The 24062-nt window shown below is 36.5% G+C and overlaps 1 protein-coding gene across 3 annotated transcripts in view; it reads left to right on the top strand.

The window, feature by feature from the left end:
* ANKRD12 (ankyrin repeat domain 12) overlaps nucleotides 1-24062 on the top strand; it is a 92575-nt gene that overhangs the window by 46708 nt on the left and 21805 nt on the right. For 2 of the 3 annotated variants that reach the window (XM_063299111.1, XM_063299110.1), the window contains 5 exons: nucleotides 4966-5113; nucleotides 13568-13636; nucleotides 16702-16848; nucleotides 18743-18943; nucleotides 23478-23620. In XM_063299111.1, coding sequence (XP_063155181.1) covers nucleotides 4966-5113; nucleotides 13568-13636; nucleotides 16702-16848; nucleotides 18743-18943; nucleotides 23478-23620 — 708 coding nt within the window. The remainder of the gene's footprint in view (nucleotides 1-4965; nucleotides 5114-13567; nucleotides 13637-16701; nucleotides 16849-18742; nucleotides 18944-23477; nucleotides 23621-24062) is intronic. The other variant, XM_063299112.1, reaches the window with a different exon arrangement.

Below are 24062 nucleotides of genomic sequence, written 5' to 3'. Positions count from 1 at the left end.
TGCTATTATAATGGTATTATTCAAACTTTTCTTTGAAGCTCATGCCCTATCAACCTCTTCATTCTACTATGTCCTCATGACTGTTCCCTCATTTTATCCTCAGACATGAACAAGACAAGTCTAAGACATCTGTAGCTGTTCCAGTTGTAAAGCAGTGCTTTCTCCCTCAAGCTGGTAGCAAGTGTGTCAAATCTGAATTTTTCTTGGATTATTGTGCCTGCAGCACAATCAGGTCATTTATAGGGGGTGGAAATAGCCTGCTGCCTATTAGCCACTTCAAGCCAGTGTGGGCATGTCCCCTGTCCTTGGATTCTGAGCACTTTTCTTTGCTGCCATTTTTTCCTTTGGGAGGAAAGTGCTGAGCATAACTCCCAATTGTTGTTGTATCAACAGTGCCCTGCAGCATGCCAAACAACTCAGTAGCTACCAGGGGAAACACCACAGTAAAGTAGGAGATCTGGCCCTCTTAAAAGAACTCTGTCAAAACAAGCCAAACAAACAGCTGATTGGCTCAATAGGAGAGTAGGTAAAATGGAAGAACTGTTCCTACCTCACTGAGCAACTCCTTATCCCGTCAATCGGCTGATTTGCTAGCTTATTTTGAGTATGACTTTTGCGCTTGTTCAAAAGAGGGCATCCAGTTAAACATGTACAGGAAGAATTACGCTGAAAGTCAATCAGTCTTAGCCTAATGTTTCTTGGAATTTAATCATATTGTCATCATTCAATTCTAAAGTAGCTCTGAAGGCAGATAGTGCATGCATGGTGAATTGGAATTAGATAAATACTTTTGAGTAAATAAATTCTGGATTGGATTATAAAATTAAAATATTTCTATTCACTTTTATCTAGAAATAAATCACAGGACTTTCCTCTATGGTTGTGATGTACCTACTCATAAAACAATCACAGAAATCAGTGGAATCTCTGAATGCAACCAACAGGGCATAATTCTGCCAAAACTGAAGTATTGATTTAGTTACATCATTTATAAATGAATGGGACATACTGAAATTTTTAAAATTGAAAATTATGTCCATTGAACTGAGTCACTTGCATCATTAATTCTCTTGAAATTAAATAATTTAACTTTTAGCTAAGACTGAAATTGATACTTATTTGAGAGTTAGCACCCTGTAAGTTTTCTCAGTCAAGGGCACTCAGATTTGTATCCTTTATGTTCTAATATTTCTTATTCTTAGGTAATTCCTCCTGCTTCCATGACACTATTTTAAGGTGTTCTTCTGGACCATGCCATTTCAAAGGGTAATTTGGCGCTTTCTGGAAATAAATCCTCTAAACTGGAAGCAGTTTGAGATGTCCTGAACATAGCACCCCAGATAAAATATGTGTGTTTGGACCTGGACTCTTCCCAGGACACCTTGAACTGGTTCCAGTTCAGAGGACTTACTTTAGAAAAACACCAAAGCAGTCCTGGGATGATATATTCCAGAGGGAAGTCAGCATAGTCTGGTGGGGGTCATATATTTGGAAAATATTTTCAGAAAATAAATTCTTTGTTTAGAGAATTTCTATGGGGTTCTTCAATTCCTAGAATATCTTTACAGAAAATGCGATTACCAATTAATGAGGGAGGATTCCGTTTTCCAAATCTGGAGCTGTATCATCATGCTTACCTATTGTCAAGTATTAAATACTAAGCCAACAATTGGTGTTAATTTTCCGATTTGGGCAACTTTGGAATATACATATATAGCACCTTTCGTTGGATGGACAGCATTACGATCTAAATATACCAAAACTCTAGTATCTCTGGAAACAATTACATCAGTTAGAAAGTTATGGAATGTAATATCTAAATAAAAAAGATTTGACCCCTTTTCCCGTGCTAAATTGGTTTTATGAGGAAACCCAACTTTAAAAATTGGGAAAACGATGGTAGTATGGAAAATTGGATGGAAGTGGAGATACTGACTTTGGACCAACTGATAGATGATGAAGATGAATTTTTAACATACATTGTGTTAAAAGATAAATATCATCTATCAAATGTAACCCAATGACAATATTTACAGCTACAACATTTGTTAACAACACTGTTTGGACCAGCAGCATTTTCAGCTTCTGAGACACCTGAGATACTAGAACAACTTGTTAAATCCTTCAAAACTAAAAAACCTATTATTAATTTTTATAGATATTTGTTATCAATAAATCAATTTGATATGCAGATGCTAAGGAATGAGTGGAATAAAGAATTAGAGGTTCCTATATTGCATATACAATGGTAGAATGTCTTAACTTCTATAGCAAGAGTGTCAGTAGACCTCAAATTACAACCTATACAACAAAAAAGTAATATTTAGAATTTATTGGACTCCATTATGTTTGTATAGAAAAGGACTGTCAAAAACAGTATTTTGTTGGCAAAGGATAATGCTTCTTTAAAACACATGTTTTTACAATGTCCTATACTAAGTTTTAGGAGAAAGTAGTGGACTATATAAATATGATTGAGCAACAAAAGCTAAACTTTTCAGAGGATAATATTCTCTTGAACTATATACCTAGTACATGGAAATTGACAACTGGACAATGCAAATGGATTCTCCATGCCCTTACTATGGCTGAAAGACTAATATTGCAATATTGGAAAGATAAACGTATAGCCCCATTCACTCAATGGGTTGAAGACCTGGTTACACTTGCCACCCATGAGCAGATTGCCTATAGATGTAGACTTTGTATGGACAAGTATAATGAAATGTGGAACTCATTTATACAAAATACAGTAGGTTAAAAAAAAAAAGAATGACAGGGTTATGTAAGGGTATTAGAAATTAATATATAGGCACTTGAATATTTACATTAGATAAGTATATATAGAATTATAACTGTTAATTCTTATAACAATATATTATATATTGTTTTTTCTTTTTTCTTTTTTCTATTGTATTTTTTCACTTTTTTGTTAAGCACTTTTTATTGTAGTTTTTTTCTTTTTTGAAAATATATGTAGTCGCATTATAATTATCTTAGTGTTTTTTTTCTTTTCTTTTTTCTGTTATTATTTTAAAAGCAGTTTTTAAAAAAGCATAGTCTGGTGGGGGAATGGATCATTCCAGAATCCTCTGAAACGTTCTCTTCCCAAATAAGTGAGTTTTGCAGATCCCAATAGTATATTTAAGTGTAAATAGAGGATGATGCCTGCAGCCTACCTGCATTTATTTAGTATCAGTAATAATGCAGCAGTCATGTCTTAAGGACATATTTGAATTGATGAATTGATAAACTGACTGGATTATTTTTAACATCAATTGTCTCTACTATTTTGTTAATAATAATATTGCTGATTTTTTAAAATTGTAGTTCTTAACATTTGGATTTTATTATTGTTTTTATTGTAAGTTGCCTAGAGTCACTTTATTGTGAGATGGGCAGCTATATAAATGTGAGACATATTTGTTTAGCAGGATAATAAGTTCTAAATGTTAGAATGTTAAAATGTACAGGTTAACACCAATATATTTACATCAAATGTCTAACACTTTTTGGGAAAAACGTAACCTCTGTGTCTAAGATTCTAAGTAGGGATTAGATTAAGAAGTATGATTTTCTCTGTTTCGTATCAGTGTTTCAAAAGAGTTTGTTCTCATGCATTAATACTATCTGCTTTACAGTAATAGCTTTTGCTCTCTCATTCAGCATATATTATTTGATTTATTCCCAATATGTTTTTCTGTATTCATCCTGGTGAATATTTGAATACATTAACTACTTTGGTGTGGGGAGACTGCCAAATGAATGCTAGAGTCCCACCATCCATGCATCAAAGTTAATGAACAGGGTATCCTGTCATTTCAGAGAATAATTGCCAAATTCAGAGCACTTCTGGAGATGGCTAGATTTACACATAAAAACCAGGAAATGCCCCACAATTTAGTAGAGGATATTGCCAGCTTGAATTGTAGTAGCTTCAATTCTACTAAGCATAATTGTAGATACAACATCTGTCTTGGCTGTCTTATAAGATGCCACCAAAATTAATAATAGAGATTTCTGTATTAATTTGAAGTTTTACCTAAAATTATTAAGTACGATGCAAAGTGTGACGTTTCTAGGCTAATTACTACAAGCCCTGAATATAGGAGTGATAGGTTAAGAAAAGCCAGGTGCATTTTGACTTTTGCTGAAATAGGTGATTGTGTAGAGAATTATTTTATTAATTCATTAAATTTGTACTCTGCCATAATCAAACGATTATCAGCAGTTTCAGTGGAAAAAGCTTGTCCAGTTAACTTTTTACTACTCTAAAACAGGATGCTGGAGAAAAAGATAAAATATAATTCACTGTTTCTCTCTCTGGGTGTATATATGTATATAGAATAATTGTGTGTGTTTTTTTCCACCTGCATCTATAACTGCATTATATATTTTGTGAAAAAAGCACCCCTTGATTATTTGCTCAATCAGTTACTCAGGTTCCCTCTGTAACGTATTATGTGTACAATACTGTATTAGAACACATAGATTGACAAACCTGAAAGATTCATTTGCAATTTTAGGAATCAGTTTACTATATCCCATTAATCTTTTCTTCTGAATTCAATAAAATATTTAGATATACTGTAGGTTGACCAAACTAATAATTTGTTCCTAGAATTTTTCTTGAGATAAGGAGATTTGGAATAGCTTCTTTATTTCATTATCTATTTATTCTAGCTCAGTTTTGCACAATGCCAATTATTTTATTTTTTATCTATAAAAGAATAGAAGTTGGGCTCTTTAGCATTGTATTACAACTATATCTACAAAGGTTTCACAGTAAAGTCTAATAATCCTACTTAACTGTTGTAAATTAAGGAATAGTTTATAGGCAAAACTGTTGTTGGTTAGTTGAGTTGAAGACTTTTCCTAGAATGTGCTTGTTTTGGGGGTGATGTTTAATGTCAGTCTTATGCAAACATTGTACTTATAACATAGTATACTTTTTGTTTATATTAGAGCAAGGACAAGATTGCCTCCTACAGCAAAACTGCAAAAGTGGATAGGAGTGATGTGGGAAAGGAGATGAAAGAAAAATCTTCCATGAAACGTAAACTTCAGTTTAATGTTAGTCCATCCAGAAATGAAGATCGAAATTCAGATACAGGTAGAGCCCTTTTTGTTTTATTTTCTCTTTTCATCATGCTTGTGATGATTTTGTTAACATTGGTTTGTCACAAAATATGAAAATCAATAGTGAAATATTTGCTTGTATCCCATTTGTTAGCCATTAGTTCTGCAAACTGATTCTCTTAAATCATAAAGAAACCTATTAAAACAATTCAGTCTGTACAATTCTTAGCAGCTCTTCCTGTTATACATCTGTTTTACAATCAGCTTGATGCTTGACAGCAATATATTGTGTGGGCATTCTTATTATTTATTCAAGTAAACTCATACCCATACATGTCTATGATAAGCACACTTGCTTATTGTAAGTGATGTGTTGGTAGGGGAAGAGAATCAAATTGATATAAAGCATGGGCAGATATTTTGTTGCAAATTAACTTACTGCTATGTAAACATAGAAAGCACAAGTCATTTACATTTAAGTATATTTAAATCCCACTTATTTAAAATGTAGAATTAATGCATCTTTAAATCTCTTGGTTGAAGGGGCTTAAAATGTTCATTTGAACAGGCAGTATACTCAGAAATGATGCAGATGTGCACTGCATTGCTCAAATTACATATTCCATTGTTTTAAAATGTGTAATGACCATGCTCTTTTAGATTTTGTATTTTCAGTGAACTATTAAGGATTTCTCCTTGATTCTTAAGATGTCTTAGTGCCTGCCTGATTTTTCAGCTACGTTAGTGTCTAAGGGAAAGTAGCAATATTTAAGTTCAGTACAATGCCATATCTTTACAAAAACACTTCTAAAGCACACTTGATTTTTGATTGTTGACTTAATTAATATGTAAAATAAGTCAAACTTGGACATAGTATAGATCACAGGAAGCACTCTGTATGGGATTATAACTTATTGCAAAATAATTGATCTAAAGGGAGCTTCTCTGAGATAGTTTCATTCTTTGGTCCATCTCCTCTTCCCTCCCCACCTCTCAGGTCCCCCAACATTAAATTGACAGTATGGGAAGAAATAGCCAAGAAGCAATTATTCTTCAGAAAGCCATAGAATAAGACTATTTTTATTCCAACAGTCACTCAAGAATTATTTAGACTGGTGAAATCCAGTGAGTTCTTTTTCACAGGAGGTTTCAAACAGCTTCCTTCAGAGGCACTAGGATCATCTATCTGTTTAAAGATACATTCATAACATTTTCTCAGGTTTCATTCTTCTACTGACAGTTTTATCTAGCCAGAAATAACAAAATCAAGAACACAAACAGTCATTCTTACTCCCTAAACATTATGTTCTTATACTTAAATTAGCATACATGTTGAAAAGTTTGTTCGTTGATTGTTGACTTTTTGTATTCTTCTGGGTTAAATTTTGCTGGAAGATTGCTTCTACATTCCATACATATAATACAGGGGCCACACAGTATTATCCTGTTTCCCATGTAATTTAGCATTACGTGGATCTAATAAAGATCATCTGGGGATTTAGGCTGAGTATGATCGGTATGATGATACTCACCCTCTATTTCCTGATCCTGAAAGTAAGGATTTTGAATCAGCATGAATGAAAGTTTGGTTGTTGTTGGATTTTTTGGGTATGAGGACAATAAAAGTAAAGATTATTTCGACAGTTATGAATTGGGAGATTTGATGATCTAAAAGTATATTACATGTTGTTTAAGGTTCACATTTCCTTTTGCAACAGGTTTTTAGAAATACTCCTAGTAATAGCATCCTGGAGTCCTTTTTACCAGTTGTGCCCTTTCCTGGGAGAAAAAAAAAAGTCATACTCTTCTCTTTTTTTCATCTCTTTCTACCTACCTGCTCAACAAGGCTGTTTTTAAGGCACTCCAAAAATTCACTTGGTTCATGATATAGCTGTATGGAATCTTCTGACTTGACCTGCTAGATTGGGTCACATTACTTCAACCCTTTACCAACTGCTACTGGTTACTAATTTGCTTCCAGGCTCAATTCAAAATACTGGGTTTGATTTTTAAAATTCTGAACAGGGTGGGGCAAAAATATCTCACTGACTTATAATGTTATAAGTCTACCTAAGAAGGGTTGTTTTTAATCTGATTGTGTGGTGTAATTGATTATATTATTTTCATGTGATATGCAGAAAGATAGAAATATTAGATGTTAAATGAGGGGTAAAGTAGTACACCTTCTGAATGTTATTGCATTGCTATGGACTTAAAAAATGTTCCAGCCCCTTTTGCCTAGGCAACGGTTAATGCATATGTTCATCAAGGTCATACAGGTAGTCCTCATTTACAAACTGCCTCGTTTAGCAACCATTCAAAGTTATGACAACATTAAAAAAAAGCAGCTTTATGGCCAATCCTTGCATTTATGACTGTTACAGCATCCCACAGTCATATGATCACCATTCGGGAGCTTTACAACCAATACACATTTACAACCGTCGCAGCATTCTGCAGTCACGTGATTGCCATTCGTGTTCTTCCCAACCAGCTTGCAACAAGCAGTGTTAATGGATAATGCAGAAGTAAAATCATAAGTTGCGGTCACACGATGTTTCCTTTAACAACCATGGCGATTCGCTGAACGACCAAATGGGAAGTGATGTTGTAAGCCCATCGCAGTCACATGTTTCATTTAGTGACCACAGCACTTAGCAACAGAGTTGCCAGTCCCAATTGCAGTCGCTAGCGAGGACTACCTGTATTCACATCCCTTACATTCCTTACTTTCTACACTTCCTAACCTTCTCTTCCTTGCAGTAAAACTGGCTAATGGGTCTCGCAGAGAGTCTAGCTTTCTTGGTTATGAACTACTGTTAGGGACTTGACAACAAATAAGATTCCTAAATTCATTCACTATTTTTTAAACTGTAGAGATTATTCAGATAAGTATTTGCACAGGATGCATCAAACAGTTCACAGTCAGTTGCCAACCCTTCTCCAGGTAGGCTATAGTGCTCTCTCACAAACAACATTATCAGACAACTGGTAGTAGAGAAGCATGTCCATCAGGGAACTGTAGCCCAGATTTGATCTTGCCATTTATTTTCCACCACCAGAAATGTTGTCAATGGAACTATTATTCCAGTAGTTCAGAGGTTCCAGCTCCTTAATAAAGGAGAAGTGGAATAAGCCCTGTCAAGAAGGAGAAGACTTTAAGAAGTGTTGTGTCTCTCAGTTCATGAAATTAAGCAGAATACCAAGATTGGCAATTCCTAGTTATAACAGATATATCAAACTCTTGGGAATTGCAGAGTGGGGAAGGGAATATATTCTAGATTAATTCCCAGCCCTTGTGCAGTTTAAGAACTGCTTGAACAGAACCAGTGTAAGTCTATATCTACCAGGTAATAATTTGACAATGTCAAAGAGCAACTCCAATCTCTTCCCGACTCCCATCTTTATTTTCCTATCTAGAAACTGGAGGTGGAGGGGGCAGCAGGGAGAGGCGCAAAACTAATATCAGAATTCTAGAAATCATATCCTTGGGGCCTTCAGACTCTACACTGGAGACTATCTCCACCATAAACAGGATATAATTGGTAAGAGGATCCTTAACTTGCATTTGTTCCAAACACAAGACTGGAAGTTTGTTGGATAGAATGGCCCGCAAGAGATAATGGATATTCTTGCATATCAAATCTGTGCTTCTGCTATGTTGACATATTTAGCAAACATATTTGGAGTTTCATTTTTCTCAATGCATTTATGCATGTCTTTGTAATATGTGACAAGTCAGGATATTTTTCATCCAAGATCAAATTCTGGATAGCTGATATTTTCCAGAAATCTGTTAGTCAGCCAAAGTACCTTCAAGGCAAAGAGTTTCAGGTGTGACATCTTAGTCAGGAAAAGAAGTAAAATGGGGAAAGCTAAGAAATATTTAATCTTCATTTCTCTTAACTCATGTTTGCACAGCCTAGGTCATGAAAAACTGTGGTTCTAAAGCTGTTCTGGTATTTCAGCTATACCTCAACACAGTTGCTCAGACATATAATGTAGGAACTGATAAATTTTCATTGCTTTAGAAGCAGGTGGGCATAAGAAATTACTGATTAGTTGACTGGTTCTGGAGTAAAAGAAAAAGACGGTTCCACAAACAAATCTGCATCTGACGAATAAAGATTTTCAAGTATGCTAGGATGTAACCTGTTATTTGAATGAAATACAAAGAATGCTGTAAATACGAAGAATGCTGTAAATATGCTTTATTTATTTAGATTATTTATATGGCTGCCCAATTTGAAGATAATGATTTTTGGAGGCTTAAATATGATTAAGAACATAGAAGCCAATAACAAAAAGCACAAAGTACCACAATATGGAATAACTGGGCCAAACCAAACATTCCAATTCAAAGTCATTTCAGGACAGGCTTATCCAGGAGGGAAATTTACCTAATACACAGCTGGCCATATAACTCTGAGGACACTGCTCTCAGAACCTTCACTTTTGAACTTTTCCCAGGTAACCACCGTAGACTGTGTCTCAGTTAGTTCCAAAGGACTTGCACAGCTGGATTCCACTCAGAACAATTCTGAATGACTTTATCAGACAAATCCCAAAAGCAGTGTTCAGAGTGGGTTTGCAGATGTTCCTCTGGCCGCTCCTTCCTCAGGAAGGATTAAGGCACCCTAAATATAGCTGCCAAACAGTTATCTGTGATGCAGTAAAAGTGGAAAAATACGTACGTTTTGTCATTATCACCACTAGGTAATCCTTAAGAAAGACTCTTACCTATGCTGGATTGGACTCACTCTTCATTCTCCTCCAGCATCGCTTTAGGTATCTCTTCATTTCATCTCCTGGAGTTCCTCTGAAAACCAAGGAACTCTCTGTGTTTAATGAATAAAGAGCATTTGCATAGCTGCAATCTGATCCAAGGCTTTTGCCACCCCCTCATTCCAGGAAGTGACCACTTTAGCTAGTTTCTGAATAATACATTCAGACAATGAGTCCCGCCACACAACAAGTTCCTCCCCCTGCCAGCTGGGGACATAAATCATTTTCCAAAAACTGTTGGATATATAGATTTTTTCCAGTGGGAGGAAATCCTGCTTATCCTACAGAATAATTTAATTCTGAGCACTTTGAAAATCATGTTTCTGATCCTCTTTAAGCGCTGTATTATGGGCAGCCAACAAGAAGCCAAAAGGCAGGCAAAAGTCATGAGCATCATACAGTCAGACATGTTGCTCCCCTGTGTTACAGGGACCTAAAAAATTATTCTCTGGGGGACTTGTTTGTGACATACTCTGATATGTTGCCACTGCTTTCCAGCAATTCCTGTGAGCACCAAGTAAGCATCCAGTATTAAAATAGCATTTTTGCCATATGAGACAGCGCTCATTAATGCAAGGGTAGATGACATGGTGCCCATATACCTCAGTGTCGCTCCAGATTAGTTCTTTCAGTGTCAGTCGATCTTTCTGCTTCACTAATTACTTAAATATCTTTTAATTTTTAAAAAATGCTTAGTAGAACGCTTGTATGCTGGAAAGCAGAACACCAGCCTATAGCACATTTTTGGGCCTCACAAAGGTCCACTTGGACGATAGAATCCTGAGGGGCTCGTTTGCCTTGTAGTGAATTTATGGGCCACACCCACCATGGCAGTGATTTTATGAATAGGCAGTTCAAAATGGCATGGTATCCATTTTTTGTAATGTATTTATCATATACTGTCAAAATTGCAAATAAGTTCTTGGTCCAAAAAAGATGTGTACCCCAGCATTTATACCTAGACTGATGATGACCATCAAGTTGATGTTGACTCTTAACGATCACATAGATAGATTTTCTCCAGCATGATCTGTCCTCAACCTAGTCCTTCAGATCTTCTAGTGTTGCACCAATCTGCCACTGTAATTGAGTCCAGGCACCTTGCTGTGGGTCATCCTCTTTTTCTCTTCTTCCACCTAGAAATAAATACCTAGAACAAATTGGACAAGTATCAGCATATATTTCCTATTATGCTTCCAAAAATGCAATTAGATTAGACAGGTTTGGTGTAGTTTTGTGTTAAAGATTCCTAATTACTATGTTTTCTGAACTGTTGGAACCTATTTTTGCATGCAAGAAACCCAGAAAAACTTTGAACAACATTTGACATTTTTCACATGTGTTCTGCCCCATCAGGTGTCCTCTAAAAAAAATTGGGTGTATAGCTGATTCTTGATTCAATCTATTAATACAGTAAATTTTACAAATCCCCATTTTGTAGACTTCAGATGCAGTAGTCAAAACTTCTGCCTGGCAGTCCCCCAATATAATAGACAAGTCTGTTGCAGCTGAAATTGTCCAGAAAAGGAACTTAAATTTATGTTAAATTATGTTATATTAAAATAATTTATTACATAATGTGTAATAACAAATGCCATTAATCTTCATGGGTGCTATAATTTGTGACCATTTGCATAATGATGTCCTTACACAAATTATTATTAGTTTTTTATCCCGCCTTTTTTATTTATAGCTCAAGGAAGTGAACATATCTAATATTCCTGCCTCCTAATTTCTCCACAACAACCCTGAGAGGTGGGTTGGGCTGAGGGAGAGTGACTGGCCCAAGGTCACCCAGCCAGCTTTCATGCCTAAAGTGGGACTAGAATTCTCAGTCTCCTGGTTTCTAGCCCAGCACCTTAACCACTATACCAGACTGGCTTTCTAATGACCTCAGTTGTCACAAATAATGTACTTTTAGGTTTAATGGAGATTCAGAAGTAGCTGACCCTTCTGCTTCTTAATGATCTGTTAAGATTTTGAGGTCTTCCTGTATATATAGTACCTTTAATTTGAGGTTTTCCTGTATAATAATGAGAGTTCAGTTAGTAACATGCTTTTATGAGGGGAAATAAATATTTAACTGGGAAGAACAAACTACATGTAAAACCAAAATTAGTTTTGAGATGTGATTAAGATTCCTGTGGTCATGAATTATTTTTTTAATTATTATATATGTAATTTAAAAAATATATACATACATTAACTTTTTCTCTCAGAAATTTATAATTGTTAATGTTTGCTCCCACTGAGCTGATAATGCGTAATATATTCTGAATATTTTAAAAACTTCAACAATGCTGTAGAAGCTCTTTACACTTCCAAGAAGATTAAAGTAGCATATGTGAATTTCTCTGTATTGAATTTTAAAACAATCTTGGTTATAAATTAGATTTAGAGATGGTTACTGTTTGTGCAGTTGACTGTTATTTTTACATTTTTAATCACTTTAATATGACTGAAGGCAGCATAATGTAGTGTTCTCATTTAGAAACTGAGGAGACCCAGAATGACATATACACATATTTAGCTTTATATTCTTATTTAGTATCAAATATTTGTTGTGCAACGCTTTTAGCCCATATTTACTCAACAGTTTGCAGAACTTTAATGAGTGAATTAATTTGACCTTCCTTTTTTTGAATCTAGACAATTTTATATTGGGATTTAGGTTTAGTTTTAATAAATTATAATTTGCATTTTAAATTTAATAAAATTATTTTAATGAAACAAACTATAAAGCATATTTCAAAATACTGTTAGGATTAAGCATATATATTATAGTGGTTAAAGTGTTGGATTAGGTCCATGGAAATGCAGGTGCAAGTCAACCTTCAGGTATGAAAATTCACTGGAATGATTTGGGCCAGTCACTGTCATTCAGCCTATCTCCTGGAGGTGTTGTGGAGAAAAAATGCATGAGGGAACGCTATGTATTCCACCTTTTGCCCTTGGAGAACTAAAAGGATAAATCTAACAAATTTTATTTTGTTACAGAATAATCGCAGCTTCCTCTAATGCAGCTATTTCATATTTGTGGTCCATCATGACCCTCCTCCAACATGTTCACATTTTTAAAAATGAAAGTAAATATTAGTGGATACAGCGATGCATGCCTCTGTATATATAGAACTTTATGTGATGTGCCAAAGGAAAAAGTCTCATCTGGATGTTCTGGTAGAAGTGTGGTCTAGCTAAGTCTGTACATGCTTGAAAGCCCCCTTTTCTTCCACCTCATCCTCCCCTCTCCCTGATTAGCAAAATGTAGTGAATATGCATACAGTCAGTGAAAAGCAGTGGTCTTTTGAAATAAAATAGAAGCAGTAGTTACTGAGCCAATCAACACTGGAAAAGGTGTATCAATTTATAAGTAAGAGAAAGCTAGCACCAGTTCCATTATAACTTTCATGTAAAACAATACTAAAGTGGAGCACTAAAAAGAAATTACATGATTGTGTGCTCCCACAAATAGTTATTCAGGATTACAGTATGATATCACATATATTTATTTGATATCATCAGTGTGTTTAATACAAGTAGGAATTATTGTTAGGCACTTTTACATGACACTGTAAAGGTTGTAGATACGTAGATGCTAGGAAATAACCAAAATATGGTGTGTAGTATATCTATCTTGTATGCTACACTTCCTTCCTCTTGCTCTTCTCCATCCCTTTTCTCCCATGTCTTCTTCATTCTATAGATTCAGATCCAGGACATACAAATGAAAACTGGGGGGAGAGATTAATACCTTCTTACAGGACATATTCAGGTAAATGGATTACCAGGTGTACTTATTATAGTTACTTCTTTAAAATTGTTAACGTCATCACAGTAGTTGTTCATTTTCTGTACTAGTGAACTGCCTGCAAATAACTTCCTTATTAATATAAATGTGACATACTACTTTTCATTGGAAAATTAAAAGTGCACATTAAACTTGTACTATAGTGTATTTCCATTCCAGTGAAAATTATTCACGCCTGTGGAGGAAGATGGCAGTTACCATGAAGTAACCACTAATTTATTATTAAAAACACTTTTGATTCTAAATATAATTGTACCATTGTTAAGTAGTAAAAGTAATTCACATCTAGAACAATATATTTATTGATGGGAGTGAAGGAGGAAATCTACTTTCACATCTAAAACTTTATATATCAGCTAAGCCAGAAAGGGATGGAACAATTTCAACCTAGCAGGTCTTTTTTCTTTAACTTTTATCTCATTGCATGCACTGGCGAGGGCTGAGTATTTGCCACATTAACTCCAGGCTAATGTAATTGAGAGGTCCAGTCCTAGCACCTAAGGAATAGGGGGCAAGGCGGGAGATGGGATGGTTTGGGATTAGTTGCCCATAATACACCCTGTTTCCACATACTAAAAGCTCAACCAGTAGAGCTTTCCTCAGGCAGAATTGGACCACTAGGGTGGAAAGAGTCACCATACGATGAAAGTCTTCCACTGGCAAAAGAAATTCCTGAGAGCTCGGTTTCTGAGCTGTCTTTGGGCATTTGGACTGGTCTGTAAAGTAATTGTCAAAGTGCTCCTAATACTTCTGTTGCTAGATATGTTCTCTGCAAGTATAATATAGACAATGTACAGTATTTGTATAAGGCGAATATATTTCTAGTTTACAAATGATCAGTCATGCCAGACAAGCTTGGTCTCCCTCTTTTATTAGAACTACAAAAGCAACATGTGAAAGGCATTCAGTCTAAGCATGGCAAGTCTGTTTTTTATTCATAGCTGATATCAAACTAATACAGTGACATACATGAGTTAAAGGTGTAAATAACTCTGGCATGGATGTTTAATATATAACTTCTCTACAGAAAAAATAAAAATAAAATGAATTGAATTTTTTTTTACTAAATGTAGTTTGAAAGGCAATAAATGGGGGAAAAAATCCTAATTGTAGCAAAACAATTTTCAGGTTCCAAATGTTTTAGATAATAATACAAAAGCTCATTAATGAACAGTAATTTTATGTTTATCTTTTAAGAAATAAAAATGCTAACTTTTTTTACTGAAGAATTTCATCTGCCTGTGTAATAACAAATACATAATTGTAAGCTTTTTTCCTGTTACATTTTGCTGACAAAACTGCACACAGAATATCTTTTTACTTTTGTGTGCCTCTGTGCGTGTTCAGTGAATGAGGGAAGAGACTTCAGGATTTCTCAGATGTAATCATCAAGGCTTGAAGGCAAATATGTAGGCCAGTAATGGATGAGAAATTAAATAATGTGGCTGTAAGAACAATTGCTGGTTAAAATAGGTGCAAGAAAAAGCTGGTAAGCTGTTGATTGGTGCATATTAACCCCTACCTCATTTCACCTTTAGAGCAAACATGGCTTCCCATCACCAATAGTCTCCTGATTGCATGTATATCCAGTGGGTGCATCTTGATCCCACAACATAAAAATTATTGATTTGTCATGAAGGGATATCAGAGACAAAATAGTCATAATTGGGAACTCAGACTGCTGCCGTATACATCATAATAAATCAGAATAAATCCTGTTGATGTATTTGCAAAGAGTTATGTATGTAATTGAATCCTAATGCTCTTGAATATATGGACTTATTTCTAACAGCATATTTTTCTTCATTTTATAATGTTGCTCCCCAGAAAAAATATCATAAATATAGAAAATAATTAATATGCTTACTTATTTATGAAATGTGTTATGAATTATAACAATTATGGCAAAAGAGGACAATGAAATTCTATTATAAAAGTAATTATTTTTCTTTATGAATTTCCTATGAAAATTATATTTATTCAGGATATGGAAATGGAAAATTAGTATTCTGCTATATTATTTTTGAAGATATTTGTTTCGTATCACATGATATAATACCTACCATCAAGCTAAATCCAGTGGTTGAATGACCTAACGTGGATCAAGTAAAATACTTATAGAATATGGCATTATGCTTAACATGGTATAGGAATGGAATGTTGATGTCTTATTTTTCCATATTCCCATCTTCCAATTTTTTTTCTTTCCAGCTGTTTTTGCTAATGGGGGAAAGTATTATTTCAAATCATGGTGTTCCATCATGAAAAAAGGTGAAATAGTTTTTAAACAGTATATATTATGAGGAAGCAGTTCAGTACCAGTCTCCCAACTATACTTCATCCATTCTTTAGCAGTTCATGCTGACAAAATATCATCCTTTTACCACCTCCACTTATTACCCTCATATACATAGGTTAAGCTTAGATGTATTGACTAAGTGCCTTAGGGTAAAAGTATCGTTAGGGTATCCTTCCCCCGGAAGTGAGATTGGCTCCCTCCCTCTTGGACTTTAGGAAACAACTAAAGACCTGGTTCTGTTATCATGCCTGGGGCGGGAGAATGAGTAGTCATTCCTGGGGATGATTAGTTTCTTAGAACGACCCTGCTCTGCTTGCAAATCACAGAGAACTTCCAGCCATTGCGGTTTTTATCATATTTATTTTATTATGTATTATAGTATTTTACAGTTTTATATTTTTCTTATTTATGTTTTATTGTAAACCACCTAGAGTCCCTTTTGGGAGATGGACGGTGATAAATTTAATAAATAAATAAGTGTTGCTTATCGTGTATTTGAATCTGACTCTCCAAAGTCTATGGCCAGCACTCTAGGTACTTCACATTTACTCAGTTTGGAAAGGCAGACTTTTAGAGAGAATATTTAATGTTCTTGGATTTCCACTAGCATAAGGAACTCATTTAATAACTTTAGGGAATTATTTCTCCAATTTGTAGATTTTTGTTTTATTTAGAATCTGCTATAATTGGGAATATTTTGCTGCTCTTATGAGTTTACTGGTATTTCCAGAGAAAGAAGTCCCAGAAAAGAAGAAAATGAAAAAGGAAGCTGGAAATAAAAAAGCAGCACCCGTTAGCATTCTTTTTGGTTACCCGCTATCCGAACGTAAACAGATGGCCCTTCTTATGCAGATGACTGCAAGAGACAACAGCCCAGGTAATAACGGAACTCTTTCCCTCTGTATACATATCTTATCAAAGGCATGTAGAGGATAGGGTAACATGGCAGGAGGTTTGGATTTTCATTGGAACTGTAGGATGGGAAAAGGAGTATTAATTCACCACTTTATTCATATGCTGCAATCTATTCCTGATTTGGGATGGGTGTGAGGATAGATCAACTGCATTTTAAAAACTGAATTACATCACTTATACTCTTACAATTCATGTAACATGATTAATCCTAATGCACACTTCATAACAAAAATCTTTACTAAGCTACCATTACATGTATTCTAAATATATATACATGGGATTGATTTATGAATTAACTATTTCTAATAGTTGCAGAGTAAAGTAGTCAAGTCATGGCTACATATTTTGAATTTGGTAATATTTCCTTGCAGATTTATTTTCCTTCCTAGAGCGGCTATGTTAAATATAGTAATATTGAAAAAAATTCAGAGTTTTACTTAAAACAAACATTAAAATTTAATCCACCGGGTGTTAACAGAAATGCAATTTATTTTGATCATAAACTATTTACAAAGGTTACATTCTGTTCAATCCAACAGCAATTAATATTAAGCAGTTTAGTTTCAGGTTTGTGGTTTTTTATTTAATTAACTGTATTCCTTCTATTTTAATGAATATCAGTGATTTACAACACTTTTGTTTTTAAAGTTGAGAAAATGAAGCAATGCCAGCATTATAATTTTATTCACTTAATAAGGTTAGTTGATCAGCATTAAAATTACGCTAGGAATCAGTAAGTATGCATCTTTGCATACACTTGACCTGTCTGTCATGGTCTGAATCTGATTTGCATTCTGAAGCTAATTTAGTGGCCTGCTAGAATCACTGAAATGGAGCAGAACACAGCTGAGAAGCTGGCACAGAAAAAGAAAATTATCTTAGATAGCTTCAGTGAGCATGTCAGAGAAACACAGGTTATTGATCTTACACATTCAGCCCTCCCAAGCATAAAGAATCACACGCTTAGACAGATTAGGTTAAGAAGTAAAAAGAATCTTACTGACTTTATTTCTTTGTTGTTCTGTTACATCCATCTTGATGAAAAGATGAAGTTCCTTTGTTCTTCTTTTCTTTCTAAATACTTAGTTTGCCCTAAACCCTCAGCCCTGCAGCTGCCAAGGGCTGTGTGGAAGAAAGGGGCAGAATCCTTCATCAAGGCCCGAGCACATGGCCCTGATGAATGGAGAGCAGAGCAGCATGCTTGCTTCTCCCTGGGTGGAAGGAGAGGAGAGAGAAAGAGGAAGTGGGAGTGGCAATAAACAGCTTCCTTAGAGTTGCATTGTGAGACAACTCAATTTACATGCTAATTCACATGCTAATGAGGCATGCTGGATTTGCCAGGACTTCCAACACATTCTTTGATGGTTTGTATAATAAAATGGGATAGAGAGAAACCAGGCATTTCTCTTCCCTCCCCCACCCCCTTTTGTTGCTGCTACTGCTGCTGTTGTTGCCTTTGAATCAGTCTTGAATCCTGGCAACCACCTAGACAAGTCCTTGCAGTTTTCTTGGCAAGATTTTGGAAGTGGTTTGCCATTGCCTGCTTCCTAAGGCTGAGAGAGAGTGACTGCCCAAGGTCACCCAGCTGGCTTTGCCTAAAGTGGGACTAGTACTCATGGTCTCCAGGTTTCTAGTCTGATGCCATAATCACTACACCAAACTGGCTCTCTTTACATACATGTTTGTGTCTGTATGTGCATGTGTGTATGTGTACATGGAGAGAGAGAAAGAATGTGAAATATGTACAGAATGAAGGAGGAGTACAGTATGTGTTTATATATCTGAATAAATGAATGAGTTAACACTGACGTTTGCAAATTTTTTACTGAGTTCATATTTTGAACTTTGTTTTGCAGATCCTAATTTGAATCATCCTTTACAAACAGTGGCAACACAAAAGAAAACTCCAAGCTCCTCATCACGCCAAAAAGATAAAGTTAACAAAAGAAATGAACGAGGGGAAACTCCCTTACATACAGCTGCCATTAGAGGTGATGTTAAACAAGTTAAAGAATTAATTAGTCTAGGTGCAAATGTGAACGTGAAAGATTTTGCAGGTAAGTTTGATAAGTAGTAAGTTTTTAAGACTATCTAATGTATTTTACAATTAGTAAAATTATTGATCCCTTGTCAAATATGAAACTGAATTCCAAATTTAAGGTTAATTTACAATACACTTTTTTAAAAAAACAGTGAATTTGCAAATTTAGAACTGTTGATAGATTGCTGTTTTACATCAGTGTTTTGGCCTGTTGTAAGATATTTTGTGCGCAGTGTTTTCAAACATACTTGCAATAGTAAATAACTACTTTTCCACAACCGCTCATGTTAGCTGTTGTTAGCTATTGTTCCCTTCTCTGACGGGCCCTTTGCCTTTCAAAAGTGCAAAGAGCTGTACCTGAGAATGAGGAATTGGTAATACAGATAGGTCAGGATTAGTGTGAGTTTGAATAGTGCGATATTCAATTCAGTGCAATTTATAGATTGATACTAGGTTGCATTTAAGGCAAGCCAAAATTAAGTTAGTGTAAGGCTAGCACGTGTGCAATTGAGGCTAGTCTATGTGCAGTTGCCACTGGGGTTTTAGACGCTAATCGTTGCGTGTGCAAAATGGAGAAAAGGAAGGTTCTATTCAAGAAGAGCACAAAAAAGAAGAGGCTCATTTTTAAGAACTACAGCAGAATACAGGACATAGCATGTAACGCTTTGGATATAGCTTTATCTTATTTTACTTTTATACAGTATTTCATTAATAAACATAAAAATTTATGTTAAAAAATTGTAATTGTCTATTTCCCTCAAGCTGGAACCAACCTATTTCCCATTAAAATATAACTTTGAATAGTGCAAATTTGAATAATACAACCATTTTGTGGGATTCATTAACCACGCTAATCAAGTCCTACCTGTACAGTACATACCATCATTATAGAAGTGTTTCTCTTTGTCAGAGAAGGGTCCTTGGATCCAAGCAATTTGTACATTGTAACCAAAGTTATAACTGCAGCAGGGATATGTGTAACAGGCACCCTCCCACCTTTTACTTGAATTCACAGTCTAGCTATAACTAGATATAGAGTTTTACCAGGGAAACTGGGAGATATCCTCTTTTCAAATGGAATCTGAATAGGGCAGAACAAGGAATTCCTCTTCACCAGGACTTTTAATCAGGGCCACCAGGCCTAAGCAGTTCGGGAGTATGTGGTATTAGCACAAACCCAAAAGTGAAGTAACAAAGAAAAACATATTTATATTTTAATAAATACAATGAAGTAAGTACAGGTAGTCCTCGAGTTGCAATGACAATCAGAGCTGGAATTTCCGTTGCTAAGTGATGCGGTCATAAAGCACGTCACATGACCACATCTCTTAGTGACAACAATCCCTGCAGTCCCCATTGCCGTTGTTAAGCGAGGGTTGTGGGTTGTTAAGTGAGTACCTCCTTGCAACTTCCTGTTGGCTTCTAACAACCAAAGTCAGTTGGGAAGGCAGCAGGAAGTTGCAAGTCCCAGGTGGCTTGAAAGCAGGCTGGCAGGCAGGTAAGTGGCTGCTGCCGGGTGGAAGAGGGAGTGCTAGGGTGCGCAAATGGCGGTGGAGGCATGGCTCAAGTGCAGCAGGACTTGGGGTGGCTGCTGCTGGGTGGGAAAGGGTGCATGAGTGGCAGGGGCAGGGCACGAGTGGCCAGGGAGGTGTGTGAGCACAGTGAGGCTCAGAGAAGGTACACAGTTGGGGGAGACTTACCCATGCAACTTGCAGTCTTCCCTGCTGGCTTCCCCATTGACTTTCCTTGTGGGAAGCCGGCAGGGAAGGTTGCAAATTGTAATCACGTGACCGTGCGACGCTGCAACTGTTTTAAGTGCAAGCCAGTTGCCAAGCACACAGATCACAATCATGTGACTGCGAGGTTGCTGGGATGGCTAGAACTTTGAGGACAGGTTGTAACCCCACTTGTTCAGCACCACCATAACTTTGAATGGTCACTGAACAACTGGTCATTAACTGAGGGCTACCTGTACTAGGGAAATAAGAGAGCTGCATCAAGTTATATGAAGCTTTGATGTGCATACCAAAAGTAGTAATTATTAATCTGTAAACGAACAAGCAAACAAAGAGATAGAGGGACAGAAAATAAAGGGAAAAGTAAAGCTACCTAACTGAGCAAAGCAACACCACTGACATTTCTGCCTATATTTCACCACTGTGTTTACTTTTTTGGATCCAGTTATTAGGCTTTGGAGTACAGGGTCTAAATTCTAGGCCCAAATTGATTTGTATATTAGGTATCTTTGGAGAAGAATTTCACAAGACATGCCTCATGTTGCTTTCTAGAACAACTTTGAACATTTTCAAAGAATATTCTTTCTGAGACTTAAGTTTCATAACTTTATTAATTATTTTGTTCAGGAAGCCTGCTTTTATAGTTGCTTCTATAGTCCTTGCTGCTCTTAGGAACTGCAACCACCCTTGATTCCACCTACTTGCTTCTCATTAGAAAATGATGGTGCCTTTATAAAATTGTGGACTTAACAGAATCACCATCTAAACTGCAGGCCCCTATAGCTGAAAATAGTAAAATAAGATACATCAAGATTAAATTAAAATGTATTGTTTTCAGTACAATGTGGTCATGCTTAGTTTTAGTTTGATTGGATTTTTTTAGGTGGTAGAAACACAATAATACATAATAATATATTCATAAAGAAGAGGAATATGTAAATACCTCATCTAATTAATAATTTGTGGGGGGGAGAGAATTTGTGGATTGCTGCATTTTGCTGTATCGAGTTTTTTTTTTAAGTCCTCAGAGTTTAAAACCTATTTGCAAAAGAACAGAATAATTAATATTATGCAACTTAAGTCTCAAAAACTTCAAGTTAATGTTACTAGAATATTTTGGACAAGTTCAGCATTGTTCTAGAAAGCAACATGAGGTATGTCTTCTGAAGGTCTTGTCCAAAAATATGTAAGATAAAAATCAATTGCTTTTTTCTAAGAACAGTTATAAATCAAGATTTTTGCCATGTGATAGGGTTGCATTTTTAAAAATACATTATGTCAAAATTGGCAAACTGTATTATGTGCACTGTGTAAAACAAAACAATCTTCTGGCTTTAAAATTACTTGTAGCTTATTTATAAAATAAATATTTGTATTTACAGGTAGTCCTCAACTTATAACCATTCGTTCAGCAACCATTCAAAGTTACAAATGTGCTGAAAAAAGTGATTTACGACCAGGGCCTGATGTTACAGCCATTGTAGCGCCCCCGCGGTCACATGATCAAAATTTGGGCACTTGGCAGCCCACCCGCATTTATGACCACAGGGGTGCTCTAATTCCCCCCGCCTATCTCCCTCCCATCTCTGTCCTTTTGGCCACCCTGTACTCTGTCTTGCAGGGTGGCAAGCAGCCCCAGAACTGCATGGCTCCGGGCTGCTTGCCACACCCTGGGAAACCACAGCTGCCCCAGCCCAGTCCCAGCCACCATTGCCACCCTGCACTTCAAGTCCCCTGCCACCCTATGCCCTGCTGCCCCACCTCACCTTGCCATCTTCTTGCTTTTGCAGCTGACAAGGCATGCCTGACCTAGCCCTTTGCACCAAGAAGTCACTTTGTGCGAAGCCAGCAAAAGCAAGTGCCTTTGCAAGCTGTTTCTCCAGCGACCAATTCCTACATGTGGCTCTCTGAGCCAAGCCTCAGCCCTTTCCCATTGGGGGAAACTGCTTCCTGCCTTCCCCATTGGCTGGCATTCTTATTTGCACCTGCTGCCAATGGGGAAGGCAGGAATTATTATTATTATTATTATTATTATTATTATTATTATTATTATTCACCTTTGGCGCAAAGCCAATGGGGAAGGCAGGAAGCAGTTTCCCCCAATGGGAAAGAGCCTTGGCTTGGCTCAGAGAGTCACGTGTAGGAATCAGTCGCTGGAGAAACAGCTTACAAAGGCGCTTGCTTTTGCCAGCTTCACACAAAGGGGCTTCTGGACGCGAAGGGCTAGGCCGGGCATGCCTTGTCAGCAGTGGGAGCAAGAAGATGGCAAGGTGAGGTGGGGTGACAGCGCACAGGACAGCAGGGGTCTCGGAGTGCAGGGTGATGAGCACGGCTGGGACTGGGCTGGGCTGGCTGTGGCTTCCCAAGGTGTGGCAAGGAGCCCCAGAGCAGCACAGTTCTGGGGCTGCTTGTGGCCCTATAAGGCAGGGTGCTGGGCAGCCAAAGGGTCAGAGATGGAGATAGGCAGGCAGGGGCAGTTTAACACAGTTGCTTACCTTACTGAGGCTTAGGGCTGGGAGTGACCAAGCCCAGAATGGCTTGGATTGGGGTAGGTGCTCAGCTAACAACCAGTAAAATTCGCTTAACGTCAGCAAGGGGAATTGCCGGGATTGCTGTCACTAACTGATGCAGTCAGGTGATGTCTCACTTTATGACTGCATCACTTAGCGATGGAATTTCCAGTCCAAATTTTGGTCGTAAGTTGAGGACTACCTGTATACTACCTGTATTTTGCTTAAATTATATTTTACCGTATACTAAAAATGTGATAAAGGCCAAATATTAAACCTAAAGTTATGTTCTGATGTGTTATAGGTTGGACACCACTCCATGAAGCTTGTAATGCTGGTTATTATGATGTTGCTAAGGTCTTGATAGCAGCAGGGGCAGATGTAAATACTCAAGGCTTAGATGATGATACACCACTCCATGATTCTGCAAGCAGTGGACATAGGAAAGTAGGTATCATTCATGGAAAAATTAAATACGTAATATGTGTTGATCTTTAATAATCAAAGCTAACTAAAGATAATCTAACAAAGGAATCCTATATATGAATTAGGCCCTTCAGTATGAGTGATTTGTTATCAGCATCATTGGCAAAGGCTACTGCAGATCTCAAGGTATCTGTTCAAACAAAGATTAAAATCATGTGTCATTCACAACCATAATTTGAAGCACAACATACAAGCCAATAAAGAATTACACAATATAGCTCCACTATGCTATCTGTGAAATTATACAATGCTATCTGGGAAAGAAGCATGCAAAGGAAACACAGAATCTTCCTAGATTAAAGTTTCAAGACCATTTATAGAGGAAAAGCTCTTTTAGCGAGTTATGAAGGCAAAGAGCCAAGACATGCAATGGTGCCAGACGCTGACAATATGCAATGTACCT

This window comes from Candoia aspera, chromosome 3 (assembly GCF_035149785.1).
Source record: "Candoia aspera isolate rCanAsp1 chromosome 3, rCanAsp1.hap2, whole genome shotgun sequence".
Lineage (NCBI taxonomy): Eukaryota > Metazoa > Chordata > Lepidosauria > Squamata > Boidae > Candoia > Candoia aspera.
This window is presented reverse-complemented; position numbering and strand designations above follow the sequence as displayed.